This window comes from Triticum aestivum, chromosome 5D (assembly GCF_018294505.1).
Source record: "Triticum aestivum cultivar Chinese Spring chromosome 5D, IWGSC CS RefSeq v2.1, whole genome shotgun sequence".
Lineage (NCBI taxonomy): Eukaryota > Viridiplantae > Streptophyta > Magnoliopsida > Poales > Poaceae > Triticum > Triticum aestivum.
In genome coordinates, this window is record NC_057808.1 from 431,908,526 (window position 1) to 431,923,659 (window position 15,134).

The window sequence follows — 15,134 nt, forward strand, 5'->3', positions numbered from 1 at the left end:
GAAGAGAGAGAAAACAGAGGCGGCGGCGACCATGCTTTTAGGTTTCAAGAGCGGAGGAGCAGAGAAGCGAGGAGGAGGAGGCGTGGTGGTGGTGGTGGAGAGCATGCGAGGAGGGGGCGTGGGGCTCGAGGACGAGAGGGATTGGTGCTATTCACCACACGCAACACGATCTACCCCGCACCTCTCAGTTCACGTACGTCAAACCAGCCACTATCTCTTGCCCCCACAGGAGAATGACCCCACCAATCATCCAGCATCAGCCCAGGCGCGTGCGTGGAAAATGGATGAACGGCCGAGCAGCTGACACAGCGATAAAAACAACCACGGTAAAAAGATCGAGTGGCCACAGATTGCTCGCGCGCTCAGATGGCCTGTATGGCCGGGTAGACCATCACGGTTTATAGGTAGAAATATGCATTGAATGTGATGGATCAGGTCTGACTTTAACATCAGTTATAGTTTGTCATTCCTGACCTCTACATCTATAAAACCCCTAGGACACCCTGCCTATATGGTAAGGGTGGCAACGCTGACGGTCAATTAACCAGATGATTTCTATGAGACAATTTTTGCAACCTTGCCACCGTACCTTCCTCTAAAACAATACATTTTTCTTAAAGCTGCTTCAGGAATTTCAAACCGAGACATCATATAGTATGGAATATTGTTTAAGCTGCACTACAATAGAATCGATTTCCCCACCCAAGAAAGGAATTTATACCACCAACTATCCAACTTCTTATCCACCCTCTCGTTAGTGTTTCTCCCGTCATTGTTCTAAGTTCAGTGTTATGAATATGAAACCCCGTAGCCCGAATACTACATCAGCAAACCCCCTCTCTAAAACAAGCAATTCCACTTTTATGAAAGTAACCTGAAGAAGAGAGAGACTAATGTTGAAAACAGCTACAACAAGTTTGAAGTTTATGACTCTTAAGAACAGATAAATGTTCAAAACAATAACAACAAACCATCCAATGTACTGAATTTGTATACGATTACAACAAACGCAATGGAACTTCTGAAATTGTTTGCCACTTGATGCCTATAGACAGACACATATGATATGCATGGTGCTATGGAGTTCAGAACCTGGGACGACGCCATGGCCTATCCGCAGCCTACGGATGCAGCTAGGACAAGCAAGCTTGGATCGTAGGTGGCCACGGCATCTGGTACGGGTACCCCGTGGGGTGGCGCTTCTCCCGGAGCGCGGCGTACTCCTCGTCGTCCACCACGAGAAAACAGGTAAGCTCGGCGGCGTCCTTGTCCAGAGAAAGAAGAATGTTGTCTCCGACCGTCCAGTCGGCGGACCCGTCGTCGCTCCCTGCAAAATGGATGGGTTCCAACTCCATGTCCGGGCTGATTGACATGCTGCTACGTCCGGCGGCGGAGGCCCAGACGCCGGCGGCGGACGAGAAGGCACAGGCCCTGGCACTAGCCTCTGACCTCTACTCCAAAACCTGAACTTCACAGATCCGTTGCGGTTCCGAAAGCAATAGAGCATGCAGCTCACCCTGAAGTTTGACATGCTGATGCCCGCGTCCGCGTCCTCGCCGTCGAGGAGGAAAGCACCCAGCAGGTGGCAGCCGTGGAACCACGCCGAGCGAGGGATTTCCCTGTAGCATCGCCTCAGGGGATCGCAGATGAGGAGGCGTGGCGCCACTGCCCTGTCGAAGACGAGCAGGAGGCCGCCCCGGATGTCGGCGAGTTCCCAGCGGGAATCTCCGAATTCCCCCCGCGGGAGGAAATCGAGCGCTAGATTCCGAGCGGCGACGGTGTCGGCCCACGGCGAAGAGGAGGAGGGGGAGGGGACAAAGACGGGGTCAAGGCTAGGCCGACGCCGGTACGGGTGCCCGTCGCAGTCGTCCACGCAGTAGTGGCCGACAACGTCGTCGGATGCACCGTGGAGAGTGCCGTACCGGCGGAGGAGGCCGCCCCCGTCGCCCGCGATTACGCGGCGCCAGCGCTTGCAGGTGCTCGCCGCGCGGACGAGGTTGGCAGGCGAGGGGAGGCGCAGGAACACCAGCTCGAGAAGATCGTCCAGGAGGACGTCAATCTCGGCCGCCGGCGGGGATCCCCTCCGGGAATTCTTGCGGCAGCGGCGACCGCCCCCCATGGCCTGGGCACCTGGATCTCGATGGGAAAACCTTGGGCTAGGAGAAGTGTGCGTAGTGTTCGGTTTGCCTCATGTAGCACGAGTCACTAGCCTACTGACACTCAGTCGCAAATAAAGGGATTTCCTAAGAAGTCAACGACTGGTACTTATCAAGACACGCCGAAGCAAGCATCCCCGATATGGGATTAGAACTGGAGGCCTTTTATGGAAAAAATAACATCACCGTCACCATGAGAGCGATGTCGCTGCAACATCAAAGAGTTTGACGGTCGTCTGACATTTTTTGAGTAAGTCGACTTTCTCAGTCGTTGGATCGAAATCCAACGGCTCTTCTTCATCGTCTTCCTCTAGCCCTAGTTCCTGTCCAAATCGCAGAAACTTCTTCTCCTCCAATCGCTTGCCTGTGGCACACTTCCATGCCTCTCCTCCGGTTGCGATGCCGCTCCTCGTTGCCTCTCGCCGCGACGTCCCTGCCTTCGGTGAGGAAGCTAAGTAACCTGAGTGGCTGTCAGAGCGAAAAGCCACACCTTGCACGGTTTACCCACTTCCTCGCCTTAGCCGATGACGCCCATCTCTGCAGAGGTCTTGGCTCGGCCTCCCTGGGGTCTACATCCTCACTGCGTCTCGACATCGTCTTCGCCTCGGTATTGCACATCTTCTCCTTCATTCTCCAATGAAATCGACTGGCGCCTGTTGCAATTTCAGGCAACTTACCAATATGGACGGCGCAAAAGTTTAGCCAAAAACTTCTTACATGCACAATGAGACACTAGAAAACCCCTCCCCTCTGCCTAAGGGCACCGGAGTGGTGGTTAGACACAGAGGGGAGCGAGGATCGGATTTGGAGGCTGACGGTTAGGGTATCTTTCTTGTATCCCCCGGAATTTTTACCATCGGATCGTCTTCCTTTTGAGAGGTAGCATATGAACGGTTGGATCTTCCAAAGGAGGTCTGAGCTGGCCGCTGGACTCTTTCTCCCAAACTCGCGCGGACTTCTGCCCAGATCCGACAGGGCTTCAGTATATCGGCGATTGCCAGACATTCCACCGTCAGAATGCGACGAAATTTTACGGGCTCATTCTAGACTCAGTTATGCACTATTCCACTGAAGGAATCATCAAAGCGGTGCTCGAGGAGGCTAGGACTGCCAAAACGAATATGATATCCATAAAATTCTACACGATCGCGCGAGGGTAAAGTTGACGTTGAGACTTGGAGCTCCATGGACGAATTTTTCCATGATCTCAGTTGAGATTGAAGTTGATGTTGATAAACGCATCGCTTGATCTCTGACAGATCCGACATGAGGCATAGTCCTTGACCTAGCCGAGGTGACCAATCGAATCGGCGACGAAGATCCATTCCGGTGTGTAGATCATGTCGGAACCGATCTGACCTCCATCGCATTGTGGCAACTACATAGCGGGATATGTATGGGACATCAATGATGGAGTCAAATCCAGCAGATCTCGGGTAGGGGGTTCCGAGCTGGTAGCATTGGCATGATGGTAACAGATGACACACAGATTTTACCCAGGTTTGTGCTCTCTTGAAAAGATATACCCTACGTTCTGCTTGATTGTATTAATTTGGAGGGAGTACAAGTTACAGGTTGATCTACCGCGTGATAGTGTGTGTCGGCATTTTGGGAACCAGGGTACCAAGACTTGCCTGCCCACGGCCCACGGCGTGGCTCCATCCACGACCGGGTACAACCCATCTACAAGGCCGCCAAGACAAGACCCTCGCGAGGCGGACGACGCCAAGACCTCCTGAAGGAGCGACCTACCCAAGCGGCCTCCCGAGGAGGGGAGATTTCTATGCGGGTACTCAGCCTCATGAGGCTACCATGACAGAAGCCATGACGACTGAGGGAGTCCTGGATTAAGGGGTCCTCGGGCGTCCGGCCTATATGACGTGGGCCGGACTGATGGGCCGTGAAGATACAAGACAAAAGACTCTCTCCCGTGTCCGGATAGGACTCTCCTTTGCGTGGATGGCAAGCTTGGCATTCGGATATGTAGATTCCTTTCTCTGTAACCGACTTTGTACGACCCTAGTCCCCTCTGGTGTCTATATAAACCGGAGAGTTTAGTCCGTAGAGGCAATCATAATCATACAAGCTAGACTTCTAGGGTTTAGCCATTACGATCTCGTGGTAGATCAACTCTTGTAATCCTCATATTCATCAAGATCAATCAAGAAGGAAGTAGGGTATTACCTCCATCGAGAGGGCCCAAACCTGGGTAAACATCGTGTCCCCCGTCTCCTGTTACCATCGACCTTAGACGCACAGTTCAGGACCCCCTACCCGAGATCCGCCGGTTTTGACACCGACATTGGTGCTTTCATTGAGAATTCCGATGTGACGTCTGAAACGGGATTGATGGCTCGCCTTGTTATCAAGGACAGTATCACCTCCGGAGGAGCCCTGGCCTCAGGCCAAACCCTCCGGTTGGGCGGCTTTACTATGACTGCCCGTCCGGCCGTTAAGCCGACGATGACTTCTCGGGTCATCGAAAATCGCCTCCATGTTGACTCCGAATACTCCAAACGGATGGATCCGGCGGAGTTGTCGTCTTTAAACGAACTCATGGATCGCATCGCCGCCATAGGGGTCGCTATAGACTACGATCGGATTGGGCTTAAACCCGACCAGAGAGAAATCAAATCTCCGCCGATCACCATCAGATAGCGGTAGTAGAGGAGCAAAACAACAACTCTTCCTCTATGTTGAGGACGAACTATGTTCGGATTTCCGGGCTCGAAGAGCCAGATACCTGTCTGCGGAACGACACGCCCTGTCCTCCGAACCTAGAATCGGACGTTGGGCCTGAAAAATCAGTTGACATCCCGGAGCCCAAGCTATTAAGCTCGGAAGCTTTTCAGACTCCGGACCCCAAATTGGGTCAGGGTTCGGATTTAAAGCCACCCACCCACCACAAGCAATATTCGCCAAACAATTCCGGACCTCCGGCTATATGCGACCTCATGTACATACGACAACAGTCTCAGGAAACAGTCCATCACTTTTGGGCCAGATTCCTCCTTGTCAAAGACAAGATTAAAGATTGCCGCGACGAGGACGCAATTTCAGTATTCTGCAATAATTGCACGGATGGAGGAATCCTTAACGCCATCAACCGCCGTCGCGTATTACACTTCGCTGACTTGGCAACCATAGTACAGAAGTATTGCGCAATGGAAAGCGCCTGGAAAACTCAGACAGCTCGCTGGGAACCACCGGTTCCCACTCAACCCTTTGGGCGGGCAAAAAGGATGCACCCTCGCGGGGCGCCCGACCCCATAGTAAAGAAAACTAAGCCCATTACGGGACGCAGAACGGTTCTGGAGGGATGGCTCGACAGGCCATGCAAAATACACACGACACCGGATACCGTACCAACCCATAGCCTTAGAGCATGTTGGATACTCCAGCAGGTGGCCAAGAGTAGCGAGGATATCCTCACCAAAAACACCCCAGAGCAACACCCCCCGGAAGACGACGACCTCAGAGTATTGATGGTCTTCGAGAATTTCGCTTCAAACGATCGGCGCAAGAGGGCACTCCGTGACCTCACCGAAGTCTGCCAAGTCGCAACAATAAACCCCTGGAACGACACGGCCATAACTTTCAATGCCAGTGACGAACCAAAATTCAGGATAGTCTGGGCACCAGCCGCCTTGGTCCTCAATCCAATTGTGGACGGCTTTCGGCTCACCAAAGTGCTCATGGACGGCTGCAGCGGACTAAACCTCATCTATGAGGACACACTCAATAAAATGGAAATAGACAGGAGCCGCATCGAGCAAAGTAACACGACCTTCCGAGGAATCATTCCCAGCCGGGAGGCGCGATGAGTGGGGAAAATCACACTCGACGTGGTATTCGGCACGCCGGAGAACTATCGGTCCGAAGAGATAACCTTCCAGGTGGCCCCTTTCAACATTGGATATCACGCCTTGTTGGGGCGGGACGCATTCGCGCGCTTTCAAGCGATACCCCATTACGGGTATATGAAGCTCAAGATGCCCGGGCCCAATGGTATTATCACTCTCGCCAGTGATCCAGACATAGCACTCCGCGCTGAAAACAAAACCGCATCCCTGGCCCTTGAGGCACTGCCCAAGGCCCTCGCGACCGAAGAGTTAACCGCACTATGCTCCACGGTGGATAGGGACGACGTAATCCTGGATAAGCGACCCAAATCCACCTCCTTTAAACCAGCAGACGAAATAGTCAAATTTCAAGTCCACCCTACGGACCCCAAGAAGACAGCCTCCATCGGGGCACAGCTGGACCCAATGGTTGACGCCGCACTACGAGAGTTCCTGCGCGAGAACTGTGACATATTCGCCTGGCACCCTTCTGATATGCCAGGAATCCCACGCAGGTTGGCCGAACACAGCCTCAATATATTGAAGGGATATAAGCCGGTCAAGCAAACACTGCCGCGCTTTTCCGAACCCAAACGACAAGCTATGTGGGAGGAGCTAGCCAAGTTAATTGAGGCCGGGTTCATCAGAGAAATAAAACACCCGGACTGGCTAGCAAACCTGGTGATGGTGCCAAAGAAGGATAAATCCTGGCGCCTGTGCGTCGATTTCAAAGACCTCAACAAGGATTGCCGTAAGGATCCCTTCCCCCTCCCCCGCATTGATCAGATTATTGATGCTACTATAGGACACGACTCACTGTGTTTCCTCGATGCATCCTCCGGATACCATCAAATCAAAATGAAGGAGTCCGATCAAACCGCAACGGCATTCATTACCCCATATGGGCCTTTCTGCTTCAACACTATGCCCTTCGGGCTCAAAAACGCCGGCGCCACCTACCAACGCATGATTCAAACATGCCTGGAGAAACAAATTGGCAAGACAGCTCAAGCATATGTGGATGACGTAGTCATTGATGTCTACTATGCAACCTTCTTCTTGTAGACGTTGTTGGGCCTCCAAGTGCAGAGGTTTGTAGGACAGTAGCAAATTTCCCTCAAGTGGATGACCTAAGGTTTATCAATCCGTGGGAGGCGTAGGATGAAGATGGTCTCTCTAAAACAACCCTGCAACCAAATAACAAGGAGTCTCTTGTGTCCCCAACACACCCAATACAATGGTAAATTGTATAGGTGCACTAGTTCGGCGAAGAGAAGGTGATACAAGTGCAATATGGATGGTAGATATAGGTTTTTGTAATCTGAAAATATAAAAACAGCAAGGTAACTAATGATAAAAGTGAGCGTAAACGGTATTGCAATGCGTTGAAACAAGGCCTAGGGTTCATACTTTCACTAGTGCAAGTTCTCTCAACAATAATAACATAATTGGATCATATAAATATCCCTCAACATGCAACAAAGAGTCACTCCAAAGTCACTAATAGGGGAGAACAAACAAAGAGATTATGGTAGGGTACGAAACCACCTCAAAGTTATTCTTTCGGATCGATCTATTCAAGAGTTCGTACTAGAATAACACCTTAAGACACATATCAACCAAAACCCTAATGTCACCTAGATACTCCAATGTCACCTCAAGTATCCGTGGGCATGATTATACGATATGCATCACACAATCTCATATTCATCTATTCAACCAACACATAGAACCTCAAAGAGTGCCCCAAAGTTTGTACCGGAGAGTCAAGACGAAAACGTGTGCCAACCCCTATGCATAGGTTCATGGGCGGAACCCGCAAGTTGATCACCAAAACATACATCAAGTGAATCAATAGAATAACCCATTGTCACCACGGTTATCCCACGCAAGACATACATCAAGTGTTCTCAAATCATTAAAGACTCAATCCGATAAGATAACTTCAAAGGGAAAACTCAATCCATTAAAAGAGAGTAGAGGGGGAGAAACATCATAAGATCCAACTACAATAGCAAAGCTCGCGATACATCAAGATAGTATCACCTCAAGAACACGAGAGAGAGAGAGAGATCAAACACATAGCTACTGGTACATACCCTCAGCCCCGAGGGTGAACTACTCCCTCCTCGTCATGGAGATCGCCGGGATGATGAAGATGGCCACCGGTGAGGGATCCCCCCCTCCGGAAGGGTGCCGGAATAGGGTCCCGATTGGTTTTCGGTGGCTACAGAGGCTTGCGGCGGCGGAACTCCCGATCTATTGTGTTTTCCGAAGGTTTTAGGGTATATTGGTATATATAGGAGGAAGAAATACGTCAGGGGAGCCACGAGGGGCCCACGAGGGTGGAGGGCGCGCCCCTGCCTCGTGCCTTCCTCGTTGATCCTCTGACATGCACTCCAAGTCTCCCGGATTGCTTTCTTTCCAAAAATAACTTTCCCGAAGGTTTCATTCCGTTTGGACTCCGTTTGATATTCCTTTTCTGCGAAACACTGAAACAAGGGAAAAAACAGGAACTGGCACTGGGCTCTGGGTTAATAGGATAGTCCCAAAAATAATATAAAAGTGCATAGTAAAGCCCATTAAACATCCAAGATGGATAGTATAATAGCATGAATACTTCATAAATTATAGATACGTTGGAGACGTATCAGCATCCCCAAGCTTAATTCTTGCTCGTCCTCGAGTAGGTAAATGATAAAAGAAATAATTTATGAAGTGTGAATGCTAGCAGGTGCATAAGTTTGATCAATGATAATTTCAATCACCTTTTCTAGCATCATTATATGTCATAACAGTAGTTCAACTCATAGAACTTTTCATGATCAAGTAACAAGCTATTCACATGTTAAAGTATAGATCATAAACTTTCTTGAAAACTAACAAACCGTGTTATTAGTCATCAAACAATTACAATTCATCTTATTTTCAGAAAGAGTCTATGTCAGAGCTTTGATTCAGCAAACTTCACATACTCAACTATCATTTAGTCTTCCATGATTGCTACCACTCAAAGCATATTTTTAGAACAAATAGTATTCATCGAACACAGAGAAAGATAGGGGCTTAATGTTTCGCCTCCCAACCCTTTACCTCAAGTAATGTCAACAGTAATAATTCATGCTCAAATATATTTGAATGGCCATATATGCCTAGATCTTTCCATCACATGATGCTTGCAAACTAAAGAGTAGGTTGGAATGAGAAGGAATACTACTGACTCTAGCATAAAAGTAAAAGATAGGCCCTTCGCAGAGGGAAGCAGGGATTTGCAGAGGTGCCAGAGCTCGAAGGAAAAACAGAGATGAAAATAATTTTGAGAGGTATGCTTTCATTGTCAACATAACGACCAAGAGTTCCCAATATCTTCCATACTACATACATTATAGGCGGTTCCCACGCAAAAAGGTAAAGTTTTTACTCCCCCTCCACCAACATTCACACTCCACGGCTTGTCCGAAACAACGGGTGCCGTCCAACTTTCAACAATCCTGGGGGAGTTTTTTTAAATTATTTGCGAATTTGTTTTTGATCTTTTGATCATAGGACTGGGCATCCCAGTTACCAGCCATTTTCTCGTGAATGATGAGCGGAGTCCACTCATCGTGAGAATAACCCACCTAGCATGGAAGATACTGATAGCCCCTAGTCGCTACATGAGCAATTCGGGCATACAAAACAGATTATTATTTGAAGGTTTAGAGTTTGGCACATGCAAATTTACTTGGAACGGCAGGTAAATACCGCATATAGGCAGATATGGTGGACACTCATGGAAGAAACTTGGTTCAAGGAATTTGGATGCACAAGCAGTATTCCCGCTTAGTACAAATATTTTGGCTAGCAAAGGATTCTAAATAGCAAGCACCACATGTTAGAGGATCCATAACAATATAACTTCTGTACAAATATACCCAAGGATAACTCATTATGTTGTCTTCCTTGTCCAACTTCAACTAATTTGCTCAAGTTTGAAAATAATTAATGGGGCTCACAATCATAGAATATGTCCAAGATAGTATATTTATATGTGAAATCTCTCTTCCTTCAATATTCTTTCATGAATTGTTCAAGTGACCAATACAAAGTTTGCTAACCTTAAATAAATTTACCACCTCTACTTATTATATGTGAAGGTATTACTCCCCGGCATATGAAACATATATAATTTCAAATTTATGACATTCAAATCATTCAACCATTTACTCATAGGATATAAGTGAAGCACACGAGTAAATGACAAACTACTCCAAAGAGATATAAGTGAAGATCAATGAGTAGTCGAATAATTATGTAACTATGTGAGGACTCTCTCTCATTTAAGAATTTCAGATCTTGGTATTTTATTCAAACATCAAGCAAAGCTAAAGAAAATAAAATGACGCTCCAAGCAAAACACATATCATGTGGTGAATAAAAATATAGCTCCAAGTAAAGTTACCAATGAACGAAGACGAAAGAGGGGATGCCTTCCGGGGCATCCCCAAGCTTAGGCTCTTGGTTATCCTTGAATATTACCTTCGGGTGCCTTGGGAATCCCAAGCTTATGCTCTTGCCACTCCTTATTCCATAGTCCATCGAATCTTTACCCAAAACTTGAAAACTTCACAACACAAAACTAAACAGAAAACTCGTAAGCTCCGTTAGTATAAGAAAATAAATCACCACTTTTGGTACTGTAATGAACTCATTCTAAATTCATATTGGTGTAATATCTACTGTATTCCAACTTATCTATGGTTCAGACCCTCCGATACTACTCATAGATTCATCAAAATAAGCAAACAACACATAGAAAACAGAATCTGTCAAAAAACAGAACAGTCTGTAGTAATCTGTATCAAACGTATACTTCTGTAACTTCAAAAATTCTGAAATAAATTGGTGGACCTGAGTAATTTGTCTAGTAATCATCTGCAAAAATAATCAACTAAATAGAACTCTCCAGTAAAAAGTTGAAGCTAATCTCGTGAGCGCTAAAGTTTCTGTTTTTTACAGCATGATCATAAAGACTTCACCCAAGTCTTCCCAAAGGTTCTACTTGGCACAAACACTAATTAAAACACAAAACCACATCTAACCAGAGGCTGGATGAATTATTTATTACTAAACATAACCAAAAAGAAAGAACAAAAATAAAAATTGGGTTGCCTCCCAACAAGCGCTTACGTTTAACGCCCCTAGCTAAGCATGATGATTTCAACGATGCTCACATAAAAGATAAGAATTGAAACATAAAGAGAGCATCATGAAGAATATGACTAGCACATTTAAGCCTAACCCACTTCCTATGCATAGGGATTTTGTGAGCAAACAACTTATGGGAACAAGAATCAACTTGCATAGGAAGGTAAAACAAGCATAACTTTAAAATTTTAAGCACATAGAGAGGAAACTTGATATTATTGCAATTCCTACAAGCATATATTCCTCCCTCATAATAATTTTCAGTAGCATCATGAATGAATTCAACAATATAACCAGCACCTAAAGCATTCTTTTCATGATCTACAAGCATAGAAAATTTACTACTCTCCACACAAGCAAAATTCTTCTCATTCGGAATAGTGGGAGTATCATAAGAGACTTGAATACTATAAATTGTTTCCACATTAAAGGATTAATGTTCAAAAAAAGGGTAATCATAATCATGACAAGTTTTATAAATATAATCATCACTACTTTTTATAGCATAAGTTTCATCACAATAATCATCATAAGTAGCAACTTTGTTCTCATCATAATCGATTGAAACCTCTTCCAAGATAGTGGACTCATCACTAAATAAAGTCATGGCATCTCCAAATCCACTTTCATAAATATTATATGATTCAACATCCTCCAAAATAGTGGGATCATTACTTCCTAAAGTTGACACTCTTCCAAACCCACTTTCATCAATATAATCATCATAGGTAAAAGGCATGCTACCATCATAACAACTTTGCATATCAAAACTTGGGAGGCTAAAAATATCATCTTCATTAAACGTAGCATCCCCAAGCTTGGGAAAAACATTAATTGCAGCAAATATATTCTCAAAAACATTATCTTCATCAAACATAACATCCCCAAGCTTGGGCCTTTTCATATCATAAGCATAATCACTCTCATCATTAATAGTATGGATAGCACCAATAGTATAACGATTGTCATATTCCAAGCAAGTGCCAAAAAGATTTTCAAGATCATAAGAAGTATCATTATCTTCCCAATCATAATCATCACAACAAGCAATAGGCATAACTAGATCATCATCAAGTGCATCATCTTCCACAATTATTTTTGATTCATTTTCATGAGGCACAACAATATTAGGAGCAACATTATTTGGGAGGGATACCTCTTTTTTGAGCTCCTTATTGATGAGATTGGTTGAATAGAAAGCTCCTCCTCGTTACCTGCTTCATCATAAGAAATAATAGGAGGATATTGGGAAGTCTCTTCCCTTTCATTAGTGTTCTCTTCATCTTCTATTTGCTTTCTTTTCTTTATGTAATTGGCAATATAAGGATTTTCAATGCAATTCACTGCACAATACATATAAATTTCCTCTAGATCAAAATTAAGAAGTTTATAACGGGCAAATTCTGGGAGATAGTTAGTTATACGTTTCATTTCTTCATAGCCCATAGGCAAACTAAGTTCATTATAATGTGCAAGGGAAATCAAGTCATCACAATTTTTGGACACGATTAGATCATGAAACAATTTGCATCAGATAGTTAAATGACCCCGTTCATTGTAAAGTTCACAAGTACGGCTTAGAAAATTTAAATTTTCAGCACAAACATCTAGGCTTTCTTGCAACAATTTAGTTTCTAAATGCTTATGCCTCTTGCAATATCTATCTTCCCTATTTGGTGTGTACTTGCAAACCCAATGCACTCCACAAAAATTGACATGTTTATAGGAGACATTTTCATCATAACTAGTGCAATCATCATTAGTACTATGGATATTCAATGAGTTCATACTAACAACATTGCAATCATGCTCATCATTCAAAGATTTAGTGCCAAACATTTTATAGACTTCTTCTTCTAGCACTTGAGCACAATTTTCCTTTTCATCATACTCACGAAAGATATTAAAAAGATGAAGCGTATGAGACAAACTCAATTCCATTTTTAGTTTTCTTTTATAAACTAAACTAGTGATAAAACAAGAAACAAAAAGATTCGATTGCAAGATCTAAAGACATACCTTCAAGCACTCACCTCCCCGGCAACGGCACCAGAAACTGCTTGATGTCTACTACGCAACCTTCTTCTTGTAGACATTGTTGGGCCTCCAAGTGCAGAGGTTTGTAGGACAGTAGCAAATTTCCCTCAAGTGGATGACCTAAGGTTTATCAATCCGCGGGAGGCATAGGATGAAGATGGTCTCTCTCAAACAACCCTGCAACCAAATAACAAGGAGTCTCTTGTGTCCCCAACACACCCAATACAATGGTAAATTGTATAGGTGCACTAGTTCGGCGAAGAGATGGTGATACAAGTGCAATATGGATGGTAGATATAGGTTTTTGTAATCTGAAAATATAAAAACAGCAAGGTAACTAATGATAAAAGTGAGCGTAAACGGTATTGCAATGTGTTGAAACAAGGCCTAGGGTTCATACTTTCACTAGTGCAAGTTCTCTCAACAATAATAACATAATTGGATCATATAAATATCCCTCAACATGCAACAAAGAGTCACTCCAAAGTCACTAATAGCGGAGAACAAACGAAGAGATTATGGTAGGGTACGAAACCACCTCAAAGTTATTCTTTCGGATTGATCTATTCAAGAGTTCGTACTAGAATAACACCTTAAGACACATATCAACCAAAACCCTAATGTCACCTAGATACTCCAATGTCACCTCAAGTATCCGTGGGCATGATTATATGATATGTATCACACAATCTCATATTCATCTATTCAACCAACACATAGAACCTCAAAGAGTGCCCCAAAGTTTGTACCGGAGAGTCAAGACAAAAACGTGTGCCAACCCCTATGCATAGGTTCATGGGCGGAACCCGCAAGTTGATCACCAAAACATACATCAAGTGAATCAATAGAATAACCCATTGTCACCACGGTTATCCCACGCAAGACATACATCAAGTGTTCTCAAATCATTAAAGACTCAATCCGATAAGATAACTTCAAAGGGAAAACTCAATCCATTACAAGAGAGTAGAGGGGGAGAAACATCATAAGATCCAACTACAATAGCAAAGCTCGCGATACATCAAGATCGTATCACCTCAAGAACACGAGAGAGAGGGATCAAACACATAGCTACTGGTACATACCCTCAGCCCCGAGGGTGAACTACTCCCTCCTCGTCATGGAGATCGCCGGGATGATGAAGATGGCCACCGGTGAGGGATCCCCCCCTCCGGCAGGGTGCCGGAACAGGGTCCCGATTGGTTTTCGGTGGCTACAGAGGCTTGCGGCGGCGGAACTCCCAATCTATTGTGTTTTCTGAAGGTTTTAGGGTATATTGGTATATATAGGAGGAAGAAATACGTCAGGGGAGCCACGAGGGTGGAGGGCGCGCCTAGGGGCGGTGGGCGCGTCCCCTGCCTCGTGCCTTCCTCGTTGATCCTCTGACGTGCACTCCAAGTCTCCCGGATTGCTTTCTGTCCAAAAATAACTTTCCGGAAGGTTTCATTCCATTTGGACTCCGTTTGATATTCCTTTTCTGTGAAACACTGAAACAAGGGAAAAAACAGGAACTGGCACTGGGCTCTGGGTTAATAGGTTAGTCCCAAAAATAATATAAAAGTGCATAGTAAAGCCCATTAAACATCCAAGATGGATAATATAATAGCATGAATACTTCATAAATTATAGATACGTTGGAGACATATCAGTCATCAAGACTAGGCACGTCGAGTCACTAATAGACGACCTACGCCTCACATTCGACAACCTCCATACATATGACATCAAGCTCAATCCGGAAAAGTGTGTTTTCGGCGTTCCCACTGGAAAATTGCTGGGCTTCATCGTTTCCAATAGAGGAATTGAGGCAAATCCGGCCAAAATCCGAGCTTTGTCACAATTGGCTACACCAACAGACCTTAAATAGGTCCAAAAACTAGCCGGATGTGTGGCAGCTTTAAGCCGCTTTATC

General features: G+C 45.3%; 1 protein-coding gene across 1 annotated transcript; it reads right to left on the minus strand.

The window, feature by feature from the left end:
• Positions 1-991: 991 nt before the first annotated feature.
• Positions 992-2,159, minus strand: LOC123125299 (uncharacterized). Its single transcript, XM_044545813.1, has 2 exons — positions 1,470-2,159; positions 992-1,437 (listed from the first exon to the last, which is right to left on the minus strand). The coding sequence occupies exons 1-2, from the start codon at positions 2,117-2,119 to the stop codon at positions 1,134-1,136; spliced, it is 954 nt and encodes a 317-aa protein (XP_044401748.1). The 5' UTR covers positions 2,120-2,159; the 3' UTR covers positions 992-1,133.
• Between the last annotated feature and the right edge of the window lie 12,975 nt (positions 2,160-15,134).